Source organism: Penicillium daleae (genome assembly GCF_028827525.1).
Source record: "Penicillium daleae strain IBT 16125 chromosome Unknown utg000002l_segment0_segment0, whole genome shotgun sequence".
In the NCBI taxonomy this organism is placed as follows: domain Eukaryota; kingdom Fungi; phylum Ascomycota; class Eurotiomycetes; order Eurotiales; family Aspergillaceae; genus Penicillium; species Penicillium daleae.
This window is the reverse complement of record NW_026623150.1, coordinates 3912711-3927505: the sequence shown is the minus strand read 5'-3', so window position 1 is coordinate 3927505 and position 14795 is coordinate 3912711. Positions and strand designations below refer to the sequence as shown.

Genomic DNA, 14795 nt, shown 5'->3' with positions numbered 1-14795 from the left:
GTACAACACTCTAAGTGTTTTTCGCGCCCTCCACTTTACCAACAATGTTATACCGCTTGCTAAAGAAAGTGTACCACTCATCCAGCGTCGTCTTCTCCTTCTCATCCAAATCATACCACTCCGGCACACAATCCTCCGGCTTCAGCGAGGACTTGGCCAGAGCGCGAGAGGCATCTTTTCCAACGAAAACTAAAATCCAGTATCATGAGGATCATGTCAGTCCGTGGCTCCGTGCAAACGACTCGCTGCGCAATCGGGGAACCCGCATATGTCGGGTGCATCGAAGACTCACCGCGGTATTGGCCCGTCGCGCCGTAGGCAGCATTCCGAGTGACGTCGAAGACAGTGCCCTTGATGGCAACTAGCGTTGGACGACTGGGGTCGGAACCTGTGCGTGAGGAGGAGTCTTTGTTAGTCGGGATGTTCGGGATTTCGCGCAAAAGGTACCGAGGGGAATCGGGAATCGGGAGCTGGGAGATGGGAGATGGGTGCGTACCGTCACACTTGGCCAATTCCTCCAGAGAGATGGGGTCGTCCTTTGGCGGGTCCAGCTGGACTGGAACTTTGGGTGCAAAACGTTCGGACATTGTGGCGGTTGTGATTGTGGAGGAAGATGGATGAGGTGAAGCTTGGAACTTTGGGATGGCCGAGGAATAAAAAGAGCGTAGGGTCGGCCGATTAGCGGGGTTCAGGTTAACAATACGGTAACCAAGTTAGTAGGTTAGTTAGTTAACTATTAGTGCCTCGCGCGGGTGCTGACCAAGTCGCCGCGGTGATTGCCCAGTCCCAGAGAACAGTGGATGACACAGGAAATATGTAGATTCAATGGATCTTGTATGATAATACTGATGAATAAATCTAGATACTTCCCTAATCATCCGAAAGTTCCAAACTGACTGGAGATGAATTCTATCATGGATAAGACCTAATAGTGAGCCAATGTAAGTTTATTTTTATGCCATTCATCTCATGACGTCAAGTCACGAGAGCTTCTTCAGTACTTTGCTCTTTATGAATGGTCCCCTTGGAAGGTGGCGGGGATCAGATGACACTCGACGGTCAACTACATACATTTCATCTTTGAAGCAAGAAGACAATCTTGAACATCAAGAGAAGGTGGTTCATCCCATCCGTTTCCTGTATATCGACCAACATACAATACAATAAGCCTCGGCTTCCTCAGCTAGCAAGATGTCCTCTCCTCATTCGAATCCACATCTCCACTCAACACAGCCTGTGGCACATAACGGACCCCATGATACGATGCCTCGTGACCATGACGAGCCTAAACAAGATCTTACTAAGGCCGATGAGATCCACCATCTCTACTTCGAGGACAACGATAGTTTCTTCCCGCCTGCCTGGCTAGGAAATGACAAGACATCTTCAGAGCGCAGATCTTCGAATGATAGTACCACAAGTCAGGGTCCGAGGGACTGAGTTGATGTTCTGGAATGGAAGACGATGAGCTTGTGCTGCGACATCCTCGCGGCAAGTTTATGACTGACAGTTGATTGTTCTATTGTTATCTCCATTGGTCTTTTTTAGGCGTCAGATTCTCCATGTATAAAGCTATGGGCGCATAACAAAAATTGAATGTATCATCCACGCGACTTGAGCATCTTACGCCAGACTGGCCGTAGACATGCTAGGTAGTTCATGCAATACCTGTGTTAGAGGAGCCCCAGCCACGCATATACATGTATATTAATGCCGTAGATGGAGAATGTGAGTATTACAATATACTAGAACTAGTCGTCCACAGTTTACTCTTACGAAAGTGTGTGGATTGAAACAATCCCATGACTTCAACCCCACAAGCAAATTCAACCTCGGCAACGTTTATGCCCCACTGCCCATCCAAGAGAGACTTTCATCTCGAAGACGGCGGTCCCCAGCAGTATGAGAGTCGGTATCAAGACACGAAGCGAATCCTGGTACGATGAATTCTATCAACGTCTGTCCTGCAAAAATGTCGATCGCCAAACCCGCGCAACTGCCATAGTCTAGCAGGCCTTAAATGGGCCTAAACTAGCCAAAGGATTAACCCGTCGTAGGTAACGCCATGTGGGGACACGGCGGCCTACGAGCCCTCTGCAAGGCAGGCCTAGGGAAGGCCTCGCTCTGATTTGTGCTCCGGGTCGGACTGGTCCTCGGACTATGCCGATTTCCAGAGTATGCTCGCGGTGGGATTCGTTTCTGGGATTTCGCAGATGGACTGCCAAGCAGTGGAGGGAAATTGCCAAGATGAGGAAAGATTTTTCTTGTCTTGGTCGGTTTAAATTCTCTCCCTCTTGTCTTTAATCCTATTTTTCATCTCTGTTTATGCTGTGATCTGGTCTTGCATATTTTTCGGTGGATTAGATCGGATATCAACATGTCCGATACACATTCGCGACATAATGAGCTTGGCTCCCACTCGCCGAGTACTGCTGCCATCCAGCGCGCCGAGTCAACCCGCGATTTGTCCGATCCCGAGGGAAAACCGGTCAAGACGTTTGACAAGGCCGTTGAAATCGCCGAAAAGGATCAATCCGGAAATCGGGACGCCTCGATCGATGGGGGTTCTATGAAGCCGACCTATGACCACACGCGACGAAAGTTGAAACCTCGCCATCTGCAATTGATTGGCATTGGAGGAACTATAGGCACAGCGTTGTATGTGCAAATTGGCAACAATCTTCGCACGAGTGGACCTGCAAGTTTGTTTCTTGGGTTTAGTCTTTGGTAAGTTCAAGTCCAACGGGATGTAGAAGTCCCTTAGATCCCTTCCTATGTGTTCTTATAATCTGGGCTCGACGCCTGGAGTGGCATGCATTGGCCATGGCGAGATCTATACACACAACTATAGCAGATGGAAGAAGAACACGATAGAATGAAAGGATCAAGCTATTCCTGAGACTATCAACAAATACATGGGACGTAAGCATGCTTCTAGGCAGAGTACCTCAATACCACTCTACAAGCACAGCACATCCATCGACTCCTCCTATTTGCCAATGCATCCACAAAGCCCAATACAACCTTATCAAACACCTCAACTCAGCCGTCGAGCCCTGGTCAATGGTGTACCTTGTCACTTGATGAACTTGAATCTTACACGTTGACTTTCTAGGAGTTGCATTATCTTGATCATAACCGTTTGTAAGAACCTCCCTTTACGCCCTAGCCCAGTCAAAGCCACGAGCAACAAAATACCTCTAGACAACCAGGCTCCCACCATGCAGCAACAACAGATATCAATTCCTTACAAAATCTTGCCCTGGCGACTGCTATTAATTTCTGGATTCACCATGCTCAAATGAAACCTCGGAAACTTACACTACTATCTAGGCCTGGCAGAGATGGTCACGTACCTACCCATCTCCTCACCTTTCATCCGATTTGCCGGCCGCTATGTCGATGAAGCTCTCGGCGTCGCAGCAGGCTACAACTTCTTCATCTTCGAAGCTGCTCTCGTGCCCTTTGAAATCGTGGCAGTCAGTTTGATTGTCAATTACTGGACCAGCGCGATCCCAGTCGCAGCGATGAACGTTATCGTTCTTGCCCTATACACGTAAGCCCCAACCTTACAGATACGTTAACACATATGCTAACGGTACTATTATCAGAGCTTTAAACGTTTTCGCTGTCAAGTGGTACGGCGAAGCAGAATTCTGGCTATCACTCGGCAAAGTCCTACTCAGCATCGGCCTCATCTTCTACACCTTCATTGTCATGCTCGGAGGTAATCCGCTAGGTGACCGGTTCGGATTCAGATACTGGAACGAACCTGGTGCTTTTGCCGAATACTATAAAACCGGAGATACGGGCAAGTTCCTTGGCTTTTTGTCTGCACTCATTGCGGCCAGTTTCACTATTGCTGGTCCGGACTACGTGTCCATGGCTGCAGGTGAGACGATCAACCCGCGCGTTGTTCTACCCAAGGCATACAATGGGGTGTTCTACCGTCTCACGGCGTTTTTCGTGCTCGGTGTTCTATGCGTTGGTATCCTGGTCCCGTATAACGACGAGACTATGGCCGAGGCATTTGACAACGATAAGCCTGGTGCGGCCGCCTCGCCGTATGTGATCTCCATGGATAGATTGCATATCCCGATCCTACCGCACATTGTCAATGCGGTTGTTCTTACTGCTTCGTTTAGCGCGGGCAATAGTTATGTGTACTGCGCCAGCCGCAGTTTATACGGTCTCGCACTCGAGGGAAAGGCGCCGCTGTTTTTGACGAAATGCACAAAGAAGGGCGTGCCGATTTACTGTGTTGCTGCGGTCCTGTTGATTGCTCTGTTGAGCTTCCTTCAGGTATCCAATGGTGCATCCGTGGTGTTGAACTGGTTTGTCAATCTTGTATGTCTTCATACTCACATTGAATCCTCCGTTGTCTTCCCATCTAACGTGGCCATAGGTTACTGCTTCGCAGCTCATCAACTTCTCTGTCGTCACGTTCACGTATATCCGGTTCAAGAAGGCTCTCGATGCACAAGGTATCTCGCGCAGCACCCTGCCATATCGCAGCTGGTTCCAACCATATATTGCATATATCGCCTGCACGGCGACTACGATTATGGCCTTTGTTGGTGGCTATACCGTCTTCTTGCCGGGCAAATGGTCGATTCCCACGTTCCTCTTCTCATACACGATGATCGGCTTATTCCCTGTTCTTTACTTTGGGTGGAAGATCTTCCACAGGACCAAGTTTTTGAAGCCGGAGGAAGTTGATTTGGTTTCTGGCTTGGCAGAGATTGAGGAGTATACGAGGGATTTTACTCCTGTCCCACCCAAGTGAGTTTTCGTCGGTTAGATAGCGGTGTCATCTGCTGACTGTCTTTAGGAGTATTGTGCACAAATATGTTAGCATGCTGTTCGAGTAAGCTCGCCAGACCGCTCCTGATGCCGAGCAGGGTCTTTAGTATCTGATCATGCAAGAATGACAATTCACGACTTGTATGTAAACACTATTATACACTCAGAATCAATTAATGCAACCAGAGAAAGCCGCTTTGTAAACTCCATAAACCAAAATGCATAACACAGGCTATAGAGCCAACCTGTATCCAACCCCGGAGTCTATGATCTATTTCTGCTCCCCAGCGGCCTCGGCAGCCCTTAACTTCTCCAAGCGCTGCTTATTCCGCTTCCCCAAGACCCGCAACGTATTCTGGCGCTCAATCTCAGTCATCTGGTCCCAATTGCCAATTCGCGACAATGTCCCATCAACATTGACAACCATCGGACCAAGGTGATCCAGTGAAACGCCCCCATCAGCACCGAGGTCGAGGCGGAGTTGCTTCGGTTGACCGTCACTGGGCGATTCGGTCGATGGAAGATAGAGTTGTTCCTTCGAAGCTTTCGCTTCCGTGCTTTCTTGTTGCTGCGATTCGCCAGTCTCTTGCTTGGCGGGGGTCTGGTCTGAAGGAGAGGTGGAGGAGGGCATTGTGTGCGAGTGGCGGATTGACTCGAGGGTTCTGTTGCAAGGTGCGCACTGTGGGAAGAGGATGCTGTAAAGTCGGGTGGAGGTTCCACAGGAATGCGGGAACTGTGAGGTGCTGAGGGACCAGGCGCTGGGGATGGAGGCGCGAGCGAGGATTGGATTCACGCTAAGGTGAAAGAGGACGGCGCGGTAGGCTGTACGCGACAACTGCATGCTTGGGTTGTGGAATAGTTGTGGTGTGGGAGTTGGGTTGGGCGATAAAACGGTCGGTCGAGGGCGGAGTCGAGATGGTTCTGGAAGCCGCCCGCAACAAGCTCCGGGTGAAGCACGTTTCGAGTCTTCGGGTTATCTACGGGTTATTTGGCTAGTTCAACAGGATTGTACAGATTTTAGTTAAGATTAAATTTCACAGTGTATGAATTTGTGTCGATTAGAATACGCTTGACAGGTCTTTAAACCTGCTTCTATCGAAACCACCAATTGACCTATTGCGTGTTAGCATTTACGATCGCAAGTTCCAATCCAGGCACACGAGCACACTCACCGAAGCAGTCACGCCCTCTCCAACGCCTTTGATGCTATGCCACCATCCTTTCGGAATAAACAGCCCATCTCCCGCCTCTAAATGGGCCTCGTAGCCAGAGCTCGATCCTTCCGAGCCTGCAGAAGCCGACTCGCCCCACACTCTTTCATCCAACAAAGCCCGTTCCTGACCCTGCATCATCTCCTCCCCGCGCATCGCAGCCGCATCCTTGCCTCCACTTTTGCCCAACTGTCGCCGGATTGAAGAAAAGAGTGCCTGTCCCTCGGATGGGGCCAATAACCGCACAACCTTCCGCCCAGCCAGCTGGACAAAGAGATTCGGATTGGGGTCGCGATGAAGCGGGGTGTACGTAGGAGGGTGTCCAATCCACAAGTTTGTATCGTAAATATCGCCCTTACCTGCCTTTGCGACGATCTCTGGGGTCGGAAAGTCATCGCGAAGCACTTGCGGCAGATCGAGGAGTTGGCATTGTGCGAGATAGAGTCGTGTTGACTGGGGCGAAGTCTCGGCCGAGCGCATCCATTCGAGGAATAGTGTCAGGGGCGCGTGGAATTGTCTGAAGCTGACGACATCCGTTGTACCAGCTTGCCGTGATAAACTGTCCTTGCCGTTGGCGGATGGGCAGGATTTCGCTAGCTCTGTGAGCTCTAGCGGGACAAACGCGTCGGCCGCATGATTCTGCAGGTATTCCAGGTTCAATCGAGTTTTCAAAAGGCTCGTCGAGGTTGACCGGGGATTGGTGCTTTCAAACCAATTCTTCACGGCGGGCAGATCGGAGAATTCAGGGCGCGGTAGGATGACAGGTTGCTCGCGAGCAAAATATTGTTCTCGGAAGGTATCGACGTCGACCTTGTGAAGGGCATCGAGGGTGCGGTACGGACGCGTCGACGAGACGGTAAATGTGCGTGAGCCTTGAGCTGGCTGTATGAAGTCAGGACGAGACGGGCACGCGAATCGTCTCAAGACCCAATTGGCGTGTATCCATGGCTGGCGCTTCATCCAGGCAAGTCGAAGGTGCGGAGAAAAAGTACAAGTGTGGAAGGTTTTCTGGCCGCAAGACACGGCCCACATCCCCGGATTAGCTCGTCATTGCTCAGAGTCTGACGACACCTATACGTGATCCAGGGCGTGCGTCAAGACTTTAAAATCAGTTTAAAAGCTGTTGTATACCAGGAAAGTACTCATTCGCAGATCCTGCATGGGCCAAGCGTTTTGAAAATCGCCGTTGATGCACAATAATTCTCATACGCTAGTCGCTGTCGGCAATGCACTCTCTCCTGCCAGTGTGAAAGAACGAATCGCCGGGGACCGAGGTTACCAAGCTTCCCCTCACTCTGAAGATCGGAGCTTAAACTACTGATGAACCCGGAGGGTGCCCATTTCTTGTCAACTTCTTTATGAACGATCGTTCGCTGGAGAGAGATTATCTCTTTTGCACTTCTGAGCCCACGTTGGGGTGATCTTCTTCACATGCTGGCTATCATCCCTTCTTAACGCTCTACCCTTGTACCACAACTATCCCTCCAGTCTTCTGATATCGAGTGTCCTTTTTGTGACATTAGTACCCTTTCCCACCAATCCCCCTTGCGTCATCGATCAACATGCCGTCGGTCGCAAGTATTCACAAACGCCATGTTTATGGTAAAGATGCTCTCACCTACTACCCCGTGCTAATCGTCGGGGCGGGCGAGTCGGGTGTTGCGATGGGCTGTCGTCTCAAGGACGTACTAGGGACGGATCAGTTTCGAATCTTTGAGCGACAGTCTGGCATCGGTGGGACATGGTGGATTAATCGATACCCTGGCGCTGCCTGTGATATGTATGTATACCAAGACCAAGTCGACATTCATCTGGTCTAACTGAAAGATGAAACAGTCCCGCTGCGTTCTATTCTTTTTCATTTGCACCCAAGAAGAACTGGTCGACTTTACATCCCTCGGGACCGGAAATTGCGCAATATCTCGCCGATGTCTGCGAAAAGTATCAGATCGTGGACAAAATTCAATTCCACACTGATGTCCGTGAGCTTCGCTGGGTAGAAGAGGATCAGGAGTGGGAGGTTTTACTTTCACACTTGGTCCCGGGGACTGGTGATCTCTCCTCATATGACCGAGAACAGCTGGTGATCAACGAGGGCGTGCACCGCGTCTACGTCAAGAACGAGATTGTGCGGGCCAAGGTCGTCGTCAGTGGTGTGGGTGGACTTGTTGAGCCAAAAACATGGCCCAGCGATATCCCTGGCATCGAAAATTTTGAAGGTGAGATCATGCATACAGCTCGATGGGATAGTGAGATCGACCTGCAAGACAAGGATGTCATCATGTTCGGATCAGGCTGCAGTGCCGCCCAGGTCGTCCCCGAGCTGGCCAAGCCAGAAGCCAACGTTCGCTCCATCACCCAGCTCATGCGCAGTCCTCCCTGGGTACAGCCGGATCTTCTGCCACCCAACCTTCTTGTCCAATGGGAGAAGTGGATGCCATCGTTGATGACACATGTACCCGGGCTGGCACGTTTCCTTCGCAACGGCCTTTTCATGATGTGTGAACACAATTTTTTCGCCATGTTCACTGACACGGCCTACGGACGTATGATGCGGCCGAAGATTGAAATGAATTTCCTGGACCACATGCGCAAGACGGCACCGAAGGAATATCATGAAATGCTTACCCCAAACTACAGCCTCGGATGCAAGCGTCGTATCATTGACGGTACATGGTACCGTAGCCTGCACTCACCCAAGGTCACACTGACCACACAGCCACTGGCTCGTGTTCATGCGAGGAGTGTGACAATTGGACCGGGTCATTACTATCCTCCCGGCAGTGACTCCGATGACGAAGCTCGAGAGATCCCAGCCGACGTGATTCTTCTGGGCAATGGATTCGAGACCAATCAATGGCTGCACCCCTTGAAGGTGACTGGCAGAGGCAACAAGAAGATGGAGGATCTTTGGGCAGCGCGAGGAGGCGCCCAGGCTTACCAGGGCATCGCCATGGATCAGTTCCCGAACTTCTTCATGCTCTTCGGGCCGAACACGGCCACTGGCCATACGAGCGTCATTTTCGCGACTGAAAATGCGGTCAACTACTCTTTGAATTTCATCAAGCCGATTTTGAATGGCCAGGTCAGCTCCTACGAGGTCAAGGAAGAGGCCGAGCTGGCGTGGACCAAGAACGTGCAAGACCAACTACAGAAAACGGTCTTCCGCCGGGGATTGTGCTCCAGTTGGTATATCACCGCTGATGGATGGAACTCCTCGACCTACCCGTAAGTTTTCTCCTCGTAGTGAAAGTAGACGCCCTTGCTAACACATCTGGATAGATACTCTCAAATCCACTATTGGTACCGGTGCACCTTCCCTTATTGGAGCGATTGGACCGCAAATTGGACTCGGAAGGGTGCAATTATCCAGGGAATTCGCAAGGCTGTGCGCCTCTCGTTGATCTTAAGTGTTCTAGTGGGACTGGCGTGGCTGCAGAAGAACCCGCAGCAGCGCAGCCAGTTGCTGCTGGCCTTGCTGGCAAAGAAGGACTGGATTCTTTCCAAGGCGCGTGCTTTCTTTTGAGTGGGATCGACTACGTTTTGTGTGAAATACTTTATTTTCTGGACATATCCTGGAACATATCAATATTAGGGGCGATTGGATATGATCAAATCAATCAACTAATTGATATCTGCTTTTGTCTCGTATTTGTAACTGGATGTATCATCTGCGGCCCTAACTATATACCGTTGGCTGCATGCATGCAATGCATCGTAGATCAGGCTATGATCCAACTCTTTATCAATCAGATAATGACTCCATTCGTCCTCCTTGTCCGTTTTCATGCCCCCACAGTAACTCTTCCTGCTCAAAAAAATTGCGGTTCTTTCTTCCCTCGTAGTTCCTCCATTGTGGCCAATAATTTCATAGCGAATATGATGAGTCAGCTCCAAACCTGGGGAAACGGTAAACCCCGCGAGGAATCTCTCCGCACTCGGTTGCTGCCATCTCGCCCCAGCTCTTCTCAGTTCTCACCCCCGGTGACTTGAATTCTCGGGTGTCATGGCTTCGGAATCGCCCCAGATCCAAACGACCCCGCCGCAGTCCGGAGCTGGCGACCAGGAGGCCTTTTCGGCCTCCGATACGGCCAAGAGGAAGGCGGAACAAAGCAACGGAACGCACACGCGCGCAAAGCGGAATCGCTACATCTCTATCGCATGGTATGATCCGATGGCCTGATCCCGTCTAATATTTCCCGAAGTCCCCGGCCCCTCTTGGCTCTTGAGGAAAGGAAAGCCGCTGGCTAGCAGCAGTCTTCTTTGTAGCTGCGCTGCAGCATGAGGCCACTCTATGTGGCTCCCCGCTCTCTCCTCTCCTTGGGACTCGGAACGATAAGAGTGCATCGCGGAGCTAACCGCCGGCTTTTTGTTTAGCAATGAATGCAAACGCCGCAAGATCAAGTGCAATGGGCAAGTCCCATGTCAGCGATGTGGCCATCTCAATTTGGAATGTATGAGCCCTCACTCGCCTTTGCAATTCTCGGGCCTGCCTTTTAGCCGTTCGGCAATGGCTAGTTCGGGTATAGCACGTTCATGTCAGAATCCCCGACGCTAATCTTCACACCAGGCCGATATGCGCCAAACTGCTGCAACAACAACTTCAAAGAATCCGAGTGAGTTGCAGAATTCCAAAATGTTTCCGTTTTTGATTTCCCGAGACTAACCCTCCGCTGCAGGGAGTTCCGGTCGATGTCCTCGCAGTTAACCACTCTCCAGGAACAAGTGAACAGTCTCTTCACAACTCTCAATGAGCTTAGGGCGCAGAAGCCTGCTTTCGAGTCTCCACCATTCGACCACCTCTCACGCGATGGCTCACAATCTGTCTTCACTCCCATGCCCGGTAGCATGCCGAAGACACGGTCTCGGCATCCGCGCTTCCATGGACCTACGAGCTCGGCTTTCAACTTTGATGTCGCCAAGACCAGTCTCCAGAGCATGGGTATCAACCCGGCCGAGGATGGCATTGCCGATGACCTGACGACGGCGCATGTTACCCCGATCGGCTCTCCACCTCCCCACATCGGTCCTGTTGTCCCAACGATACACCCCACGAAGGATCCGATTTGGAGCATTTGCCGTGAAGAAGCCGTGCGGCTATGTAAAGTCTACGAGGAAGAGATCGGGATCATGTATCCGGTGGTGGATATTGCTACGGTTACCGCGCAAGCTAATTTACTATACACGTTCATGGAAGCTGCCACACGGACTGGATTTGCGCAACGCGGTCTCCCCGGTGCTGACGGTCTTCATGATGATAGCACGATTATTCTGAAGCTAATTCTTGCCACCACGCTGGTCGTGGAGGCGGGAGGCCAGAGTGATCTTGGCCAACGTTTGTATTTGTCTGTCAAGCCGGTTATTGAATCGAAGCTGTGGGAGCCTCATGATATCAAGAACATTCAATTGTTCGCCATTGTGGTAAGAAGCGAAATCGGATGAATATCTGGTCTGCTCAATTGAGAGCTAATATTTGGTGCACTAGGCAACTTATCACTTCCATACTGATGATGACGCCATGGCCTACCGATTGATCGGTCTCGCTGCCCGGATGTGCTTGGAAATGGGTCTTCATCGCCGGGATGCCCTGATGAAATCTTTCCCGAATGAGGACCAGTGGAATGAGATTACGCGACTATTCTGGACCGTCTATAGCTTGGACCGACGATGGAGCTTAGGCACAGGATTGCCGTTTGTCATCCAAGACGAGGACGTTGACCCGAACTTACCAGAGCCGGTAAGTCTTCTTTTCGAATGGTAACAGAATGTTCCCCCGGCTGATCGAATTCCGCCACAGGACTCATCCCTGCCTTATCTCCGGTGCATGATTTCATATAATCGCATCAGCTCGAAGATTTGGTACTCAGGTCTTGGCTCTGAAGGCACGACAGACATTCGACGTGATGAAATCGGATATCTGGACTACCAGGTTCTTCAATGGTACAAACAAGTCCCAGACGAGCTCAAATTCTATCCCGTGGAATCCCCCAAGACTGGCGAGACCGCAAGCCGTGGCATGAGACGTCTACGAGTCCTGCTATACCTGCGTATGAATCAACTGCGAATTCTCATTTACCGCCCGGTACTTCATTCCGCGGCAAGCATCATGGAGGACCGCGGCCATGCGCAGACAGTGGTGGACGTCGCCAAAGACACCGTTCGAGTCCTGACCCGGCTGAACCAAATGTCCGATATCTACCGCACGCAGCAGATAACCTTCAACTATTTCCTGGTCGCAGCATTGGCAGTGCTATTCCTCGCCGTGTGCCATGCACCCAATGACTTCAACCGGCAAGTGCGCGACGAGTTTTATATGGCGTTAGATTTGATCAACGGGTTTAGCACCAAGTCCTACGTGTCCAAGAGACTTTGGAAGACCATCAAGGGTCTCCGAAAGATTGGCGAAAAATTGGGTGTCCTGGCTCGCCCATTTGGCTCCGACGGGAACGACCCCCACTCCACCGCGGCCGTAGCTATGGCTGGCCTCGCGGGGCATTCCATCGAAGACTTGTCCATGTATGGGCAGATGAATGGAGCGAACGAGTTGGGCAACAGTCCTTTGAATGGTCTCCAGATGAGCCACGAACTGACGAATCTGTTTGAAGCTGTTGGGGCTTTTGGTAACTTTATGCCTGGTACCAGTGGCGCTGAGAGCATGACTGGGTTTGTTGGTGCGGATGGGGAAATTCAGAATACTGGGGAGGGATTGTCGGGGATTCTGGGAGGCGAGGAGGAATTCTCTCGGGTGATTCGTGATTTATTCTGATCAGCAAAAATATTAATGCATTGACGTATAACCTTGCTCGGACGACTTAGATAGATGCATGGACCCTGGTCATTTACCACCATTCTTGCTAGCATGTATAGCTAAAAATGTCTGGCGACTTTGACCTTCTTCGTTTGAAGTGTTTTGTGAACCCTCTTGACCCGATGTGTATTATGCCATATCACCCCGTTTGTTGGGCCCCACAACAGACCGGGTGCTACTGCTACCAGTATCAATCCACAGCTTGTGCTACTTCATTGGCACACCCACAAACACAAAATGGAGTCACTGCCACCAGAACTGATCTCTCGAATCTTGGTTTATATCATTGACGGACGGCTGAGAAGTCATCCTGGCATTTCCCTGGCCCCTTATGCTACCCTGTCCCGCCGCTGGCAGGCCCAGATCGAGAGATGCACGTTTTCCTATATCTACATCACCACTCCTCGGCGACTAGAAGAGTTTGAACGGCTATTATGGACCCCACGCAGAAGATCTTGTGTCCGGTTCATTCAGTTGGTCGTGGAGCTAGAGTCATATGATGAGAAAGCGCGTGCCCATTTCGAAACAGACGAGGAGCGCCAGCGAAACGACGAGATTTTTACCACGACTATTGGCTCTCTTTTCAAAATCTTATCAGACTGGCCAGCTAATCTTGACATTGGAGTTGATATTAAGGCACAATCTCCTGGTGACTATCTCGCTCTCAAAGACCCGAAAGAGAGGAGGCAGCGGAAACGAGCGGCCGCAGAACGGGTGAATGATCTTCTCAACAAGAGATATGAGAGATCGTATCTCAAATTCTCTAGGACAACTACAGAGACCGAGTGTCCGGTTGTTCCTGCAGTCACCGGTCTGTCAATCTGGGGCGCTGCAAAAGGACGGCTCATTGAGCCGGCGTCAAGTGTGTTCATCGCGTCGAAACTGCCGCGGTTGAACCGCGTAGATCTGGAAATGCAGGATGATTGCAGACGGGACGAACAATTAAGACAACTTCTCCGAAGTGGTAAGCCAGATCCTATCAGCAAGTGTGCTTGCCAAGAACCTACTTAACTTTCTTTTCAGACTTTGCCCGTAATCTTGACCTCTTCCCTGGGAGTGTACAGCGGTTCGGTCTGAGATTTTTCCATGCGCCCCCGCGTAATCAAAACTACCTTCCCCCTGATATTACGGAGGATGGAGTAGATATCTTGAGTTCACAGTTGCGGACTTTCTCTCAACGACTGGAGCGTCTCGAAATCAACGACTCTGTGGTAGGTCCAGAACTTTTCTGGCCATCAACCCTCCCGGGCGACAATCTTGTGAACCCGCCTTTCTGGCCACTTTTGATTGAAGTTTCTGTGAAGTATATGGAGATCACACCGTCTGGAGAATGGCTTCTTGACCGTGACCCGGGAGAGACCCCGGAAGATTCCACGGACGATTTTGATGCCACTTTCGGAGACGAGGAGGACAGTTATCCCGAATATGTCCGAATTCCTCTCCAGGATCGCAAGTCAAAATTCTTCCGAACAAGAATCATCGCGGGACACATTGACAGGTTATACGCTTCAGCCGGCCGAGCGGCCCTCCGGATGCCTAAGCTGAGATGGATGACGCTGCAGAATGTTGGACCCGTGCATTACTCATTAGAGTATGAAGTGCAAGCGGGGCTGTCGAAGCTCACTTGGAGAAATCAAGATCTTACGGATGGTCCGTACGAACCAGATGCACTGGTTAGGCGAGAAAAGGCCAAGTCCCTATACCAGCCGGATGAAGAGGTCTTCGAGATCTGGAGGAATGTAGCAATTCAGCATACTGGAAGGGATGTTGAAATTGAATTTAAGGAATGGGGATGCTGAGAATTTGACTTCCCTCTAATTCAAAGCTGGGCTAGAACTACGAAGTTGAGCCATAGTGATCTTGTATTGTGAGAAATGGAAAATTCGCATTCATTGCCTTCCTGGGCAGTATCAGCTTGTGTTCAATCTGGAGGAGGTAGACTTGGCACCCCTGATCTGGTTGTGGTATTCACT

At 50.8% G+C, this 14795-nt stretch overlaps 7 protein-coding genes across 7 annotated transcripts; 4 read left to right on the top strand and 3 right to left on the bottom strand.

The window, feature by feature from the left end:
- Window positions 1–10: 10 nt before the first annotated feature.
- Window positions 11–587, bottom strand: N7458_002403 (putative progesterone binding protein; the record flags this gene model as incomplete). Its single annotated transcript, XM_056905786.1, has 3 exons — window positions 11–189; window positions 293–388; window positions 497–587. The coding sequence occupies 3 exons, from the start codon at window positions 585–587 to the stop codon at window positions 11–13; spliced, it is 366 nt and encodes a 121-aa protein (XP_056769893.1).
- A 1790-nt stretch (window positions 588–2377) lies between these two features.
- Window positions 2378–4871, top strand: N7458_002402 (putative general amino acid permease (Agp2); the record flags this gene model as incomplete). The annotated part of the gene is made up of 6 exons (XM_056905785.1): window positions 2378–2727; window positions 3116–3144; window positions 3334–3556; window positions 3612–4347; window positions 4406–4782; window positions 4832–4871. The coding sequence occupies 6 exons, from the start codon at window positions 2378–2380 to the stop codon at window positions 4869–4871; spliced, it is 1755 nt and encodes a 584-aa protein (XP_056769892.1).
- A 203-nt stretch (window positions 4872–5074) lies between these two features.
- N7458_002401 (uncharacterized protein) lies at window positions 5075–5644 on the bottom strand (the record flags this gene model as incomplete). The annotated part of the gene is made up of 1 exon (XM_056905784.1): window positions 5075–5644. The coding sequence occupies one exon, from the start codon at window positions 5642–5644 to the stop codon at window positions 5075–5077; it is 570 nt and encodes a 189-aa protein (XP_056769891.1).
- Window positions 5645–5895: 251 nt separating this feature from the next.
- On the bottom strand, window positions 5896–6974 carry N7458_002400 (putative JmjC domain protein; the record flags this gene model as incomplete). The annotated part of the gene is made up of 2 exons (XM_056905783.1): window positions 5896–5916; window positions 5976–6974. The coding sequence occupies 2 exons, from the start codon at window positions 6972–6974 to the stop codon at window positions 5896–5898; spliced, it is 1020 nt and encodes a 339-aa protein (XP_056769890.1).
- A 602-nt stretch (window positions 6975–7576) lies between these two features.
- N7458_002399 (flavin-containing monooxygenase) lies at window positions 7577–9540 on the top strand (the record flags this gene model as incomplete). The annotated part of the gene is made up of 3 exons (XM_056905782.1): window positions 7577–7794; window positions 7851–9242; window positions 9297–9540. 3 exons carry the CDS (start codon window positions 7577–7579, stop codon window positions 9538–9540), a joined length of 1854 nt encoding a protein of 617 aa, XP_056769889.1.
- Window positions 9541–10020: 480 nt separating this feature from the next.
- Window positions 10021–12780, top strand: N7458_002398 (transcription factor domain-containing protein; the record flags this gene model as incomplete). The annotated part of the gene is made up of 5 exons (XM_056905781.1): window positions 10021–10178; window positions 10544–10630; window positions 10694–11435; window positions 11500–11751; window positions 11812–12780. 5 exons carry the CDS (start codon window positions 10021–10023, stop codon window positions 12778–12780), a joined length of 2208 nt encoding a protein of 735 aa, XP_056769888.1.
- Window positions 12781–13059: 279 nt separating this feature from the next.
- N7458_002397 (uncharacterized protein) lies at window positions 13060–14621 on the top strand (the record flags this gene model as incomplete). Its single annotated transcript, XM_056905780.1, has 2 exons — window positions 13060–13786; window positions 13846–14621. 2 exons carry the CDS (start codon window positions 13060–13062, stop codon window positions 14619–14621), a joined length of 1503 nt encoding a protein of 500 aa, XP_056769887.1.
- Between the last annotated feature and the right edge of the window lie 174 nt (window positions 14622–14795).